Raw genomic sequence first — 16487 nt, 5'->3', positions numbered from 1 at the left:
ATGAAATCTTTGACAACTTCAATATTTTCTCCATTTATCATGATGTTGCTTATTCGGCCAATTGTAAAAATTTCTGTTTTCTTTATGTTGAGGTGTAGTCCATACTGAAGGCTGTAGTCTTTGATTTTCATCAATAAGTGGTGCAAGTCCTCTTCACTTTCAGCAAGCAAGGTTGTGCTTCGTCTGCATATTGTAGGTTGTTAATGGCTTCCTCCAGTCCTGATGCTGTGTTCTTCTTCGTATAGACCAGCTTCCCTATTTACTCAGCATGCAGATTGAATAAGTAATTCATACTTCATATATCCCTAAGTAAAGTAAGGGTTTAATATTTGTTGACTGATTGACACGAAGAAATATGCTAGGGCTGTTAAATTTGTTATGATAGGGAATTATCTCAGACTAGTATCTGCCTACCCAATATGAGGAATTTGGCTAAATACTGAAAAGGTCCCTTAGTTATTATGGCATTTCAAATTAATTATGTTTCCAATTATATTTTTCAGTTGTATGCATAATTATTATTATGCTGAACAGTATTTATTCTTAAAGTTTTAGTAGTTCACGTAAGTGACTGAAATTAGTAATATTTTACAGCCAAACCAGTCATTTAAATTTTTTCTCTTCTCACATCCTTACTGTTATGGATTGAACTGCATTCCCCCAAAATATATGTTGATATCCTAATCCCTATTCCTGTGGATGTATTCCTGTTTGGAAATAGGACTTTCTTGGTTATGTTAATGAGACCACATCAGTGTAGGGTATATCCTAAACCTGATCACTTCTGAGTTACAGAATGAGCAGATTAGACACAGACTAGAGCACATACTGGAGAAGACAGATGTCATGTGAGGATCTTCTACAAGATAAGAACCAACGAACGGCTGGGGCTACCTACAAGGAAGGAATTCACATACCCAAAGAGGTTTCTCTTCCATCCAATCCCCTCCTTCTTCACTTCTTCTCCGCCACCTAAAGGCAACCAATTTTTAGAATTAATCTCTGATTAATTCTTACAATGTTTCTTATTACAAATATAGGCAAACTTATATCCTTACTACCCTTTACCTCTTTTCACAAAGGTAGCATATTATACACACTTTTTGGCACCTTGCTTTTTTTCCACTTCATCATATCTTAAAGAGATCACTCCATATCAGTACATTGAGATCACCCTCTTTCTTTTTATGGCTGCCTAGTTCTTCACTGTGTGGAGGTATGTAGTTTATATAATAGGAATCTGGATATCATAGTTTATTCAGCCAGCCCCTACTGATGGACATTTGTTTCCTATCTTTTGCTAGTACATATAATAGCTTAATGAATAACCTTGTGCATATGCCGTTTCATATTTGTGCAATTATGCCCTTAGAATAGATTTCTAGAAGTGGGATTGCTGGGTCAGAGATAAATACAGCTGTGATCTTGATAGATATTGACAATTTTCTCCTCCAAAGGAGTTGTTTCATTCTGTATTCCTATCAACAACATATCGCAGTACTTGTTTCTGCACAGTCTAACCAATAGAGTATATTGTCAAAATTTTGATTTTTTTTTGCCAATTTGGTCATGGGAAATATGATATCATAGTTTAATTTTAATTTGCATTTCTCTCCTTATGACTGGGTTAAGGGAAATTTGTATTTCTTTTTCCATGAAATGTCTGCTCAGGGATTTTGACATGGTCAGGGTTGTTGGTCTTTTTCTTCTTGATTTCTAGGAACTCTTTATGTCAAAGGAGATGAATCATTTGGATGTAAAATTAGTTCCAAATATTCTTTCTTAGTTTGTCATTTGTCTTTTGACCTTTATGGTATTTTTTTTTTTTAATTAAAAAGCCTTTTTAAAAATCTTTCTGTAGTAAAACAACACAATTTTTAAATTATTATTTCTAAATTTTGAGTCATAATTAGAAAAGGCTTTCCCTACTGTCTTAGGCTGGGTTCTCTAGAGAAGCAAAACCAGTAAGTGTATAAATACATATATACAGAAAGAGATTTATATCAAGGAAATGGCATTGTCTTGAGACAATGCTGAGAACGTTCAGCATTGTCTTGTAAAACATCTTCCTCAGATGATGCCCCAGGCAATGACTCAGACAAGGGCTCTTTAGATGCAGCTGGTTTAATTTCATTAGATGGGAGTGGAGGGGCTAATGTTTTTACTTTGGAGGGTGTTTTAACAGACAAACCTGGAGTAATGTCTTCATATGGGAGTGAGAGGGCTGATTCTGTTGGCAGGAGTGATTCAATGGAATTTAGGGCCTCCGTGTTTCCAGCTTCCTGATTATCTGCCCATATGTCCCCAGTCCCAAGTTTCAGGATCCCATTTCTTCCCAATCAATGCCCTCACTTTAACTTCAGACACCTCTTGAGGTTGGCAATTGAGTTGCTGTTGTAATTTAGCCACTCTGACAATAAGACTCTGGGTTTGGTTTTTGGCAATATCAACTGTGTTACTGCAAGCAATAAGGCTTTCTTTAAAGGCACAAGTGAAAACTTTGAGGTCTTTACGTGGCACTTGAGCTTTAATTCTGAAGCTCTGAGCTCATCTCTTTCTTTCACCAGTTTATCTAGCGAAAATAGGACCAACCAACCAGCTTCCTTATACTACTCATTATGACAAAACTGTAAAAAGCTATCACAGATGCAATCACCTAGAGCCTTACCTTTCACCAATACCTGATCTATTGGTGATGATATTTTGCGAATTTGTATTGCTACCTCATGCCATGGATTAGCAGGGCCTTCTTTACTACTGGAAGCAGAGCCATCAACATCTTTAAGACTAGCCAGACTTGAGAACCAATTTAGAAAACTTATGCTTACAATTTTGTTTCTCTAGAACTACTCTCGGTACCAAATGTCTTATGCTGCATTCTCTAGAGAAGCAAAACCAGTAAAGCCTATAAATATCTATAGATATGTAGAGAGATTTATATCAAGGAAGTGGCTCACATGGTTGTAGAGGCTGGAACATCCCACGTCCGTGGGTCAAGATAGAGGCTTCTCCTGATTCACGTAGCTGCGGGGGCTGGTGAACCCAAGATCGGCTGGTCAGAGAGCAGGGCTTTTGCTCACAGGCTGCAAAGATTGATGAATCCCAGGATCGGCAGGCAAGATGGCAGGTAAGCTGGTAGCTCAAGTCCTGAGAACCAGAGGTCAGACAAACAAGAGCCAGCTGCAGGATTCAGTGAAAGCCAAAAGCCCGAGTCTTGTCAGAAAGTCTGCTTATATTCGATGCAGGCCACATGCCCAAGGAAACTCCCTTTCAACTGATTGGCTACTAACAGCAGATCCCATCATGGGGGTGAGCACATATGGAATCTCAACAGGGAAGTGATCACAACATTATAGTACTGCCAAAACACTGAGAATCATGGCCTAGCCAAGATGACACACAATCTTAACCATCACACTTACTTCCAGGTTTTAAAGGAATACACCCATATTTCCTTTCAGTATTTGTATTAAAAAAACCCATTGCCATCGAGTCAATTCTGACTCATAGTGACCCTATAGGACAGAGTAGAACTGCCCCATAGGATTTCCAAGGAGTGACTGGTAGATTCAAACCGCCAAACTTTGGGTTAGCAGCCGAGCTCTTAATATATTTAGATACCTGATTCATTTGGAGTAAAGTTTTCTTCAACTGTGCATATATGGTTTTTGCACATTTCTTGTCAAACTTATTCCTATGCCTTTTATCTTTTTGCTGCTATTGTAAATGAGGTTTCTCTTCCAAAATATCTTCTAACTGGTTAATAACTGTATATAAGAAAATTATTTATTTATATTAATTTTATTTCCTGCCAGTTTACAGAAATATTTGTTGTTTATGACATTTATCCCATTGATTCTTTTGAGTTTTCCATGTATATAATCATCTGTCTCATTTCTAATTCTTAGGTCTCTAACTGCTTCTCTTACTAAATGAAATTGGCTAATACTTCCGGCAAGTTGTTAACTAATCTTGGCAATAGCGGGTATCCTTATCTCATTTCTGAGTTTAGTGGGAATAACTCTCGTGTTCCCCCAAAGAGAGATGCTGGCTTTAGGGCTGGGCTTTGTGCGTGTTTGTGTGTGTGTAATTATGTTAAAAAAATAATTTATTGATTTTTATTTTATTAAGTGAGATTTGCTTTTTTTAAAAAAAAATCAGTCATGGAGACTGATTTTTGTCAGATTTATTTTTAGCATCAAAGGAGATGACTGTATAATTTTTCTTTGTAAATTTAGTATTTAGTATTAACAGAATTCCTAGTATTTAATCATCCCTGCAAACCTGGAATAAACCCCACCTGGCCATTATATGCTTTTGGAGTCTGTGTGATGATATTTAGAAATTTTTCCCTTATTATTTGTGAGATTAGGATCTGGTTTTCTTTTATTGGCTACCATCTTAATCATTTTAATATCAATTTTATATTCACTTCATAAAACTAATCTGAAAGTTTTCCTTTATGTTCTATGTCTAGATATTTAAAGTAATGTTGAAATTATCTGTTTTTTGAAGGTTTGTCATAATCTTCCCTGTGAAATCATCTCTGAATATGTTCATTTGTACTTCTAGCCCAATCCAACGTCCTGGAAGACCAAGGGCTCTAGGCAAAGAGGTAGGAAGTAGGGCTCCAGGTGCAGATGGGGGCAGGGGATGGTTGATGGTATAATCACATCTGGGATGAAAGAGGAAAAGGGGAGGGGGCAATGTGGGTGGGTGTGGGCTGTGAAAAAAAGGCTGCAGAAGTTTACGCTGAGGAGAAAGGATCAGTTGCTTCTTCCCAAAGATTTTTCTCTTGACTCTGCATTCCAACCTCTCCTGGCAGTCTCTGTCTTATTTTCACAGCTGGGAAGGCAAAGGAAATCTCCCACAGTTCACTGAACCCCTTGGAAGCCTTTGTGGGGGATCCTCAGAGTCACCTCACTCGAGGGAGCTTGTATAAACAAGAGCTGGTGATCTGACCCCAGAATTCTCCCTCTTTGCATTCACCATGAGCCAGTTTCAGCCAACATGCCCTGTGGCTCACAGTCTTATTAATAAGCCTTAGATCATAGACATTCCTTTCATGTTGAGTCTTTGATTTTCTGAGGCTGCTCTCAAGGGTCTTTCAAATGACCACCCACCCCACTGCTCAGATAACTCAGCTGTGAGGTGGCTTTGCATGGCTGTGAGGCAGATGGGGGCAAAGGCTCTTCCTGGGGCCCAGCCCCGAGCTGCCACACCCTCTTCTCTCCTTCACTTCCTGTCTCCCATGCCCCCTCAACCCTCTGTGGATTGTGCCATTGTCCACAAAGCTAGAGGAAGCAGAGGTGTCCTTATCCCCTCCTCCAAAATATAGTTGGCCACCAGGAGGCACTGGTCTACACAGCAGGAAGTGGAAGCTCTTGGGATGAGAAAGTCATCTTTCTCCTGCAGCTGCAGGGTGTTGCACCAGAGGTGAAAGAAGACAGTTCTGATATTCCTGGAGCTCCCTCCTCCCCCTCTCCCCCAATTTCTAAGCCAGAGGGCAGATTGGAGAGGCTGAAGACACTGTTGAGAGTCTATGCCCTGAGAGAACATAGGCTGTGTTTCCACACAAATCACAGGCCTGTGGGAACAAACACTCACAGCTCCCCCTTGTCCAGTGCTTGTGATCCCTGCCAAGGCACAGGTTCCTGGGGTTGTGCCAGGGGAACGGCTGTGGGCTCATCTGGGGCTCACAGGTGAGGAAGGCTGGGCTGCTGAAGGAGGTGAGGGGCCTGGTGAGTGTTTTACACTGCAGGCCAGACTCCTTCCCCTTTGGAGTGCAAATGAAGGCCCTGCACTGGCACCTACACCCAGGCAGCTGTGTCAAGGCTAACCAGAGCTGTCCCGCCCACACACTCAAAAGTCAAGTCAGAAACATTAGTGTGGCTCATTTTAGAGCCTTTAAATGGAAATGTGAGTCAGCACTTGACTGACCTCAGAGGTGTGTGCTGTGGGGCTGCTGATGGCCCCAAAGGTTCAGGGTGGCCCTGGGAGCCCTGGCTCAGACCCGTCCTCACAGCCGTGCAGCTGAGCTCCGGCTACCCTGTCACTGAATGGGCTGCAGACCAGTGAGGGTTCCAGGTGGAGTCCCTACGAGGAGGCTCACAGAGGGACTTACGGACGGTTCCTTGGGGGAGGCTATGCTGTCATTTGTCTCCCTTCAAGCAGCCTGGTGCAGTGGTTCACTTTTCTGCAGGCATATGTATCCTCAGATTCTTTTATCTGACTCCTGAGACAGAATGAAGGGGTCGGGTGCAACCCTGACCTTGAAATCAGAAACCAGGTTTTAGTTCTGGTGGAATACATCACATAGATTGAGAGGGATATTCTCCTCCGGTTTTCCTAACTAATATTATTACCAATGCTACTATGATTAATTGACCCCCTTGTATGTGCCAGGCACTGTGCTAAGCGCCTTATCAAATATTTGCAGATGAGGAAACTGAGACTTAAGAAGGTTCACCAGCAGGATGGATTTGGACCCAGGTTATTCCTTACTCCAGTTCGTTAACCACCAGCCTCGATTGTCTCTTAAGGACCTCTTTGATCTAAGTGGACTTTACTGTGCTCCTCTTTGGATTGATTGCATAGAAGCAAATGGAAAAACTCTTTAACTATTTTTTTTTAATCCAGTGTAAATTTCTTCTTTGGAATTCTCACTGTGTCAGACTGGTCTCAACCTCTATGGCTCCATCCACTCCCACTGCAGAAACACAGGCTGTAAACTCCTTATAGCACAAACTCCAATGTCTGTCTGGCCCAGGGCTGTACTCTGACTGGCTGCTCTTGGCTGTGTCCTCTACCCTCCTTTTGGAAACATCTCTCTGGTTCAGCCACAGTATCCTTCCTCAGACACACGTTAGTTATCACTGCTCCCTCAGCTGACGATTGACAACAGCAGGAGGGGATGTATCTTGATGTGAGCCTTGGAGGACAAAATTTTGGTAGGCAGAGAGAAGTTGGTGAACATATACAGTCTAAGGGGCTGGGGGGTGGGTCATGGGTCATGGTGTAGAGTCAAGAGTGGGTAGAAACAGGGAAGGGAGGGAACTATCTGACTGAGATGGAGCACCCTGCAGGGGAGAAGTAGGACAGGAGCCTGGAAAATGTGGACCCAGGTACTGGGCTGGAATGGAAGGGTGGAGCACCAAGCTTAGGAAGTCCACTTCCCCCTGTCATTGTGGAGTTGCAGATTTTTAGGGTTTAAATTGTGAAGCATGCCCAAGGCAAGCAAAAACCCCAGAGGTAGATGACTGTGGACCCTCCTCGTCTCCTCAGAGTGTGGCTTCACCAGACAGCAAGCTTTAACTGTAAACTCCTTGAGGACAGAGGCTGGAATTGTTCATCTCCATTTCTGCAGAGACTGCTGTTGAGTCTGGTGCTTCATAGGCACTGGGGGCTGGTCAAATGAACTAAAAAAGGTAGGAAGAGAGAGAGGGAAAGAGGGAAGAAAGAAGCAAGGGGAGGATGAAGGGAGGACGGGTGGGTCCACAGTTGGATCTGTGATGAGCTGGGAGCTCCAGACAAATGTCAACCAATCTCTTCCCCAGGTCAGGCCACTGGGGCTAGTCCTCTTTTTGCCAGCTCTCATGGGGCCATCCTGCACAAGAAAAACTCATCTTTCTGGTCTCTTCTGATTCAACTGGGTTAGAGAGATGAAACCAGAATTTAACAAAGTCTCCGTCCAGATAAACAAGACAGAGAAAACAAGATTTGAGGAGAGGACTCCATTCAAGGGAGAGTTGCTCTGTTTGTCTCAGACCTTAGTTCCACCCATGTCTTGTTCCCAAAGTAAATGACTCTTGCTCACTGGCTCATTAGTGGCTCATTTCTGGCCTATAAGCACCCAAACCTCAAGCTCCCTGCTGTTGCATGCTTTTCAGCAGGCTGAGTCAGGGGAGCCCAGCGAGCTCTGCAGAATCTTGGGCATTGCACAGATGCCTTTGAGCTCTTTAGATAAAGAATGATTAAAAAAATAAAGGTACATTAAGACATAATTTAAAAACAATACATTGTAATAGCAATCTAATACCAATGTACCTCTAACCACATTTTTTTTGTTGTTTATTTTTTAACGTGTTTCCTGTGGCTCGCAGTTGGTATATAGTTGGTGTAGTTGTTAAGAACTCTGTCTTTGACATTGTTTTTGCTGAACTTGGTTTTTCCGAGACCCTCTCTCCTCATAGGCTCAGTTTCACCCTCCCATCTGCGGTCAGCCAGTTTCAGTGGCAGAAGAGGCCACATCTGCTTCCTGTAGGCCCTGGGCAGAAGCATGCAGTGGTGTCTCTTCCTCATATGGGCCCAGGGCCTGAGGCAGGCTCCCCTTCCCGCCTCAGGTAAGGCCTAAAAATTTACCCTGGTGAAGAGCTGGGAGCAGAGAAGGGGAGAATGAGGTTGAATACATCATGGAGAGCGGAGGGCTCAGGCAAGGAAGGCTGGGAGGGAAGGCCACACTGGTTTGAGGGAAGAAAACACTCTGTTTTCAAAGAGTCCTGTGTACCATCTTGTGAGAAAAGGCAATTTCTGAGAACGAGGATTAATTCTGCTTTGGGAGGCAGGTGATGGACCTTGAAAACCCTCAGGGTTCGGGGGAATGACTGGTTGACCCAAGAAAGAAATAGGGGAAGAGAAAGAGACTAAGGAGGAATGACCAGTTTTTGCTTATAGAAGTTTGCTTCTATTTATCTCTTTTCTTTCTCCTTTTCTTCTGTCCTTGGGGATAGAAAAACATGAACATTCCAGGAAAACACTGTAAGTAGTTCTCTGTGGATCAAAAAAATGTCTTTACAGATTCCAGACAGTCTACCGTTAGAGATTGAACTCATGTTGAATTTATTTCCTTCTACCTTAAAAATTGTAAGCAAATGTTTCTGACAGGGAGGACACAGATATTTAAAAACTGTAGTATAAATGTGTTTTTATGTTGCTTTCTGAACCATCTGAGGGTGAAGAGATACTCAGAGCGTGCTGGGAGCGGTAAGCGCTGAGGAGGGTGGTTTTTCCTCAAGCCTCTTCCCTTAGATTTCTTGGCTTTTCTAAAGGTTTTTTTTTTAAACACCCTAAATGGCAATCAACCAAATGCTGGTAGATGCTGTCGAGTGATTTTGACTCATAGCGACCCTACGTGACAGAGTAGAACTGCCCCATAGGGTTTTCTAGGCTGTAATCTTTATGGGAGCAGATCACCAGGTCTTTCTCCTGCGGAGCCTCTGAGTGGTTCAAGCCAAGCACTTAACTGTTGCACCACCCAAAAGCCAAAAACCAAACCCTGTTGCCATCGAGTTGATTCCGACTTATAGTGGCCCTATAGGACAGAGTGGAACTGCCCCCATAGGGTTTCCAAAGCTGTAATCTTTATGGGAGTAGATTGCCACATCTTTCTCTCTTGGAGCAGCTGGTGAGTTCGAAACACCAACCTTTTGGTTAGCAGCGGAGTGCTTAACCATCGTGCCACCAGGGCTCCTTAATCAACCAAATAGATATTATTTCAAAGAATGTTGCACCCAGAGTAGAACTAGACTGTGGAAGATAAACAAAAACAAAAAAAAACAAAATTGAAAAACACCAAAAAAAAAAAAATCCCCCAAGCTAGAAGAGGCGGTGTTGGCTGACAAGGGCTTATATTCTAAGTAGGGAGACAAAATAAGCACGTGAAAGTAATCAATGATCTGATTCACTGCATCATGTTACAGCAGAGAGTACCGAGAGAGCTTAGTACTGAGTTAGGTAGTAACAAGCAGGCATGGAATAAAATGCTAATTATACAATACAGACAGCAGGTGTGAAAGGGAAAGGACACTCACTCTAGTTTGGGGTCACCAAGGAGGTGGGGAGGCTTTGATAAGCCCTTAGTGGGGGCAGGAGGAGAAAGCCAGAAGCAAGCTGTAGAAGCAGAGGCCATGGGAGCAAAGGAGATCGTCTGGACTGGAGCAGAGGTGTTGGACAGGGAAGAAGGCTGGAAAGGGGATGCAGGGCGGGGCTGGGAGCCTGGAGGCAGGCACAGAGGGGACTGTATCTTTAAATGGGGGCAAGTGAAAACAACTGTCCTCTCTATGGGGGAGTGACAGGATGGACTGGAGAAACTATCATTCCAAAATCCAATTCCGGCCTCAAAGCCCCTTGGAGTATTTCCACAGGAAGTTTCAAGGCCAGCTGTTGTCCGGGACTGACTCATGCGTGATTTTCTCCCTTCCCTAGGAGCCGTGGTAGGGAGAATAGTAACAGCGGGGAACATTTCTGCAGAGGAAGGCGACTCTGTCACTTTACAATGTCACCTCACTTCCACCATGGCTACAGTGACCCAGGTCAGCTGGGAGCGGCTGGACCAAACTCTGGCCATTCATCATGCTGAGCTGGGGTGGTACATTAAACCATGCTTCCAGGAACGAGTGGTGCCAGGGCCTGGTCTGGGCCTCACACTCCAGCTGCTGACCACCAATGACACAGGGGAGTACTTCTGCATCTATCATACCTTCCCCGACGGCATTTACCGAGAGAGACTCTTTCTGGCGGTCCTGGGAAGTTCAGGTATTTCCTCTCGGAGTAGAAAATGCCATCATGAAGCACCGTGTAGAGCAAGGCTTCTCAGCCCTGGATTGCATGTAACGTGGGAGCTGTTAAATAGTACTGCTTCCTGGTCCCACCCAGACAAATTAAATCACAATCTCTAAGGATAGAACCTGGATGGCAATGTTTTAGAAGTGTTCCAGGTGGTTCTAATGTGCAGCCAGGATTGAGAACCATGGTCCTTGGATAGCACCACGTGTCTGTCAGTTTGTCGCACTGTGGGGGCTTGCGTGTTGGTGTGATGCTGGAAGGTGTGCCACTGGTATTTCAAATACCAGCAGGGTCACCCATGGTGGACAGACTTCATTGGAGCTTCCAGACTAAGACAGACTAGTAAGAAATAACCTGGCAATCTACTTCTGAAAAAATTGGCCAGTGAAAACCTTGGCTAAGAAGTGTATCTTATTTAAATTTACTAGGAAGACCGGTTAGTGAGTCACTTGGGAAAGGTCCTCATTTTTTTGGTTTAGCATTAAGCATGCAAATTAGCCCATAAGTTTATAAAGATTACAAGTTGCTGTTGAGTCAGTTCTGACTCATGGAGACCCAGTGTGTCAGAGTAGAACTGTGCTCCATAACAGAGACTTAACTGGGGGGGAGGGGCAGGTAGGGCTTGCCCCTGGACTTCGCTTGTGTTGGGGTGTTGGGGTGCCCATTAGCAGTTTCTATTGGCCTTCACAGTTTCCATCGCCAGCTGTGAGAAATCATTCAGCAATTTAACACTAACTTGCCCTAGGCACTATTTTCCATGGTTTGGCCCCTGGTCCATAGGGTTTTCAATACCTGACTTTTCTGAAGTTGATTGCCAGGTCTTTCTTCTGAAATGTCTCTGGGTAGACTTGAACCTCTAACCTTTTGTTTAGCAGCTGAGCGCTTTAACCAATTTAACTGTTAAGAACTGGTAAAAAACAAAGCACAGTGTGTGCTAAGTGTAAAATGTACAATAATTACATTAGCATATTATTTTTAATAGGTTATCTACCTAAACATGCAAATCAATTCTCTGGAAGGTGGGAAAGGATTATTTATCATATTTTATAGCAGAGTGGTTAAGAGTTCAGACTCTAACAGCAGACTGTTGTTATTAGGTGTCATTGAGTCGATTCTGACTCATAGCGACCCTTTTAGGACGTAGTAGAACTGCCATATAGGGTTTCCTTGGTTGTAATATTTACAGGAACAGATTGCCAGGTCTTTTCTCCCACACAGCATTTGCGGGGTTCAAATTGTCGACCTTTCAATTAGCTGCCAAATGCTTAACCATTTTGGCATCAGGGCTGTGTTCAAATTTTGGCTCTGCTGTTGACCTCAGGCGAGGTTGTTTAACTTCTCTATGCATCAGTTTTATCCTGTGTGAAATGGGGATAGTTGCAGATCTTGTGAGGTGCAAAAGTAGGATTAAATTGCTTAATATAAGGAGATGCACTTAGAACACTACCCGGAACATGGTGAGCACTGTATAGTTCCCATTTGATGGTTGGATAGAAGGGGAAGCTGAGGCTTGGAGATATTCAGAGGGATGAGCTGATTTTAACACAGGTGTTCTGGTTCTGCTAAATGACACCCTCAGAACTTCTATTTACTGCCATCAATTGTGTTGGAGATTAAGTTGTATGAGTTGGCAAAATATGTGGAAACCAAGACGTTCCTTGGGCTTCCTTGAAGCAATCAGGCTGGTTACCAGATGTGTTAAGTGACTTTGCCATTTGCTAGCTGTGAAGAAGAATGAAGCATCAAGATTGGAAGAAGACCCATTAACAACCTGCGATATGCAGATGACACAGCCTTGCTTGTTGAAAGCAAAGACACTTGAAGAACTTACTAAAGATCAGTATAGATTACACCTCAATATAAAGAACACAAAAATCCTCACAACTGGACCACTAAGCAACATCATGATTAACAGAAAATATTGAAGTTGTCAAGGATTTCATTTTGCTTGGATCCATAATCAACACCCACTGAAGCAGTAGTCAAGAAATCAAATGATATATTGTATTAGGCAATGCTGCAAAAGACCCCTTTCAAATGTTAAAAAGCGAAGATGTCACCTTGAGGACTAAGGTGCGCCTGACCCAAGCCATTGTGTTTTCTATCGCCTCATATGCATGTGAAAACTGGACAATAAATAAGGAAGACCGAAGAAGAATTGACGCTTTTGAATTATGATGTTGGTGAAGAATATTGAGTGTGGACTGCCAGAGTAACAAACAAATCTGTCTTGCAAGAAGTACAGCCAGAAGGGTCCTTAGAAGTAAGGATGGTGAGGCTTTGTCACACATACTTTGGACATGTTATCAGGAGGGATCAGTTCCTGGAGAAGGACATTATGCTTCGTGAAGTAGAAGGTCAGCTAAAAAGTGGAAGACTCGTAATGAGACGGATTGACACCGTGTCTACAACAATGGGCTCAAGTATAGCAATGATTGTGAGTTTGGCACAGGACCTAGAAGTGTTTTGTTCTGTTGTACATGGGGTCACTATGAATTGGAAATGACTCAACGGCACCTACCAACAACAGCTGTGTGAACCTGAGGAAGTTGCTCACCCACTGGGATCCTCAGTAACTTACCTCCAAGGTTGTGAGAGTAAATGAGAGAAGTATGTAAAACGATTTTCTCATGGTTTAGGAGGCTTGTTGGTGGCATTGGGTCGGTTCCGACTCATAGTGACCCCGTGTATAACCAAACTTATTTTTTCACTGTTTAGGATGCTAGAAGTTGGAATTCAGGGCACTGGCTGAATTCAGGGAAGACTCCCCTCTCCACACCCCCCACCCCCTGCTATGGGGGAAGATCCTTGTCTCAGCTTCTTTAGCCTGGCAGCCCTTAGTTTGTTTGTTTGTTTTTTTAATTGTACTTTGGATGAAAGTTTACAGAACAAACTAGTTTCTCATTAAACAGTTAGTACACATATTGTTTTCCAACATTGGTTAACAAGCCAATGACATGTCAATACTCTCCCTTCTCAACCTTGGGTTCCCTATTGCCAGCTTTCCTGTTCCCTTCTGCCTTCTAGTCCTTGTCCCTGGGCTGTTGTGCCCCTTTAGTCTCGTTCTGTTTTATTGGCCTGTCTAATCTTTGGCTGAAGGGTGAACCTCGGGAGTGACTTCATTATTGAGCTAAAAGGGTATCCGGGGGCCATACTCTCAGGGAGGGTTTCTCCAGTCTCTGTCAGGCCAGTAAGTCTGGTCTTTTTTTGTGAGGTAGAATTTTGTTCTACATTTTTCTCCAGCTCTGGCGGGGACCATCTATTGTGACCCCTGTCAGAGCAGTCAGTGGTGGTAGCTGGGCACCATCTAGTTGTACTGGACTCAGTCTGGTGGAGGCCATGGTAGTCATGGTCCATTAGTCCTTTGGACTAATCTTTCCCTTGTATCTTGTTTTTTTCAATCTCCCTTGCTCCCGAAGTGGTGAGACCAGTGGAGTATCTTAGATGGTCCCTCACAAGCTTTTAAGACCCCAGACTCTATTCGTCAAGGTAGAATGTAGAACACTTTCTTTATAAACTGTGTTATGCCAATTGAGTTAGAGGTTCCCTGAGGCCATGGTCTCCACAGCCCTCAGCCAAGCAATTCGGTCCCACAGGGAGTTTGGATGTGTCTATGGAGCTTCCATGACCTTGCCTTGTACAAGTTATGCTGGCTTCCCCATATTGTGAACTGTCTTAGCCTTCACCAAAGTTACCACTTGACTATTGTCTATTTCATGTCCCCCCTCACCCCTCCCCTCCTCTCCCTCGTAACCATCAAAGATTGTTTCTTTTTGTGTGTAAACCTTTACATGAGTTTTTATAGTAGTTCTCTCATATAATATTCATCCTTTTGTGACTGACTTATTTCACTCAGCATAATGCCCTCCAGATTCATCCATATTATGAGATGCTTTGCAGATTCATCATTGTTCTTTATTGTTGTGTAATACTCCATTGTGTGTATGTACCATAGTTTGTTTACCCATTCATCTGTTGATGGGCATCTAGGTTGTTTCCATCTTTTTGCTATTGTGAACAATGCTGCAGTGAACATGGGTGTGCATATGTCTATTCGTGTGATGGCTCTTATTTCTCTAGGCTATATTCCTAGGAGTGGGATTGCTGAATCCTAGGGTATTTATATTTCTAGCTTTCTAAGGAAGTGCCATATCGTTTTCCAAAATGGTTGTATCATTTTGCATTCCCATCAGCAGTACATAAGAGTTCCTATCTCCCCGCAGCCTCTCCAACATCTGTTATTTCCTGTCTTTTTGATTTGTACCAGTAACGCTGGGGTGAGAAGATATCTTAATGTGGTTTTGATTTGCATTTCTCTAATGGCTAGTGATTGCAAACATTTCCTCATGTGTCTGTTGGCCACTTGAATGTCTACTTCGGTGAAGTGTTTGTTCATTTCCTTTGCCCATTTTTTAACTGGATTATTTGTCTTTTTGTTGTAGAAGTTTTGGATTTTCTTGTAGATTTTAGAGATTAGAACTTTGTCTGATTTGTAATGGCCAAAAATTTTTCCCAGTCTGTAGGTTTTCTTTTTACTCTTTTAGTGAAGTCTTCTGATGAGCATAAGTGTTTGATTTTTAGAAGATCCCAGTTATCTAGCTTACTTCTGGAGTTTATGTGTTGTTTGTTATGGTTTGTATCCTGCAAATGCCATGTATTAGGGCCTCTAGCATTGATCCTATTTTTTCTTCTATGAACTTTATAGTTTTTGGCTTTATATTTAGGTCTTTGATCCATTTGGAATTAGTTTTTGTATATGGTGTGAGGTATGGGTCCTGCTTCATTTTTTTGCAGATGGACATCCAGTTTTGTGAGCACCATTTGTTAAAAAGACTGTCTTTTCCCCATTTTATGGATTCTGGGCCCTTGTTGAAGATCAGGTGACGGTAGGTGCATGGATTTACATCTGGGTTCTCAATTCTGTTCCATTGGTCAACGTATCTGTCATTGTACCAGTTCCAGGCTGTTTTGACTACCATAGCTGTATAGTAGGTTCTGCAGTCAGGTAGTGGGAGTCCTCCTACTTTATTCTTTTTCTTCGATAGTGCTTTACTTATCCAGGGCTTCTTCGCTTTCCATATAATGATTAGTTTTTCCATCTCTTTGAAGAATGTTGTTGGTATTTGGATTCAGGTTGCATTGTATTTGTAAATTGCTTTGGGTAGAATTGTCATTTTCACAATATTGAGTCTACCTATTCATGAGCGTGGTATGTTTTTCCATTTATGTAGATCTCTATTAGTTTCTTGCAGTAGTGTTTTGTAGCTTTCTTTGTATAGATCTTTTACATCCCTGGTTAGATTTATTCCTAAGTATTTTATTTTTCTAGAAGCTATTATAAATGGTATTGTTTTCCTGATTTCCTTTTCATCGTTTTCTTTATTGGTCTATAGGAATCCATCTGATTTTTCTGTATTTATCTTTTATCCTGCTACTCTGCTGAATCTTTCTATTAGTTCCAGTAGTTTTCTTGTGCAGTCTTTTGGGTTTTCTATGTACAGTATCATATCATCCACAGATAGGTACAGTTTAACTTCTTCATTACCAGTTTGGATGCCCTTTATTTCTTTTTCTTGCCTTATTGCTCTAGCTAGGACTTCCAGCACAATATTAAATAGGAGTGATGATAAAGAGCATCCTTGTCTTGTTCCTGTTCTCAAGGGAATGTTTTCAGCCTCTCTCCATTAAGAATGATGTTGGCCATTGGTTTTCATAGACGCCCTTTATTATGTTGAGAAATTTCCTTTCTATACTTATTTTATTGAGAGTTTTTGTCAGGAATGGGTGTTGGACTTTGTCGAATGCTTTTTCTGTGTCAGTTGAGATGACCACGTGATTCTTTTCTTTCCTTTTATTTATGTGGTGGATTACGTTGATTGATTTTCTAATGTTGAACCATCCTTGCATACCTGGTATGAATCCTA

General features: G+C 42.4%; 1 protein-coding gene across 1 annotated transcript in view; it reads left to right on the top strand.

Moving 5' to 3' along the window:
* The first annotated feature begins 8098 nt into the window (after positions 1 to 8098).
* The window catches only part of TIGIT (T cell immunoreceptor with Ig and ITIM domains), a 25067-nt gene continuing 16678 nt past the window's right edge, over positions 8099 to 16487 (top strand). Inside the window, exons 1-2 of the mRNA XM_004373668.2 lie at positions 8099 to 8342; positions 10204 to 10533. Of these exons, the coding sequence (XP_004373725.1) occupies positions 8279 to 8342; positions 10204 to 10533 (394 nt within the window). The 5' untranslated portion in view covers positions 8099 to 8278. The remainder of the gene's footprint in view (positions 8343 to 10203; positions 10534 to 16487) is intronic.

Source organism: Trichechus manatus, unplaced genomic scaffold (assembly GCF_000243295.1).
Source record: "Trichechus manatus latirostris isolate Lorelei unplaced genomic scaffold, TriManLat1.0 scaffold00026, whole genome shotgun sequence".
NCBI lineage: Eukaryota > Metazoa > Chordata > Mammalia > Sirenia > Trichechidae > Trichechus > Trichechus manatus.
This window is presented reverse-complemented; position numbering and strand designations above follow the sequence as displayed.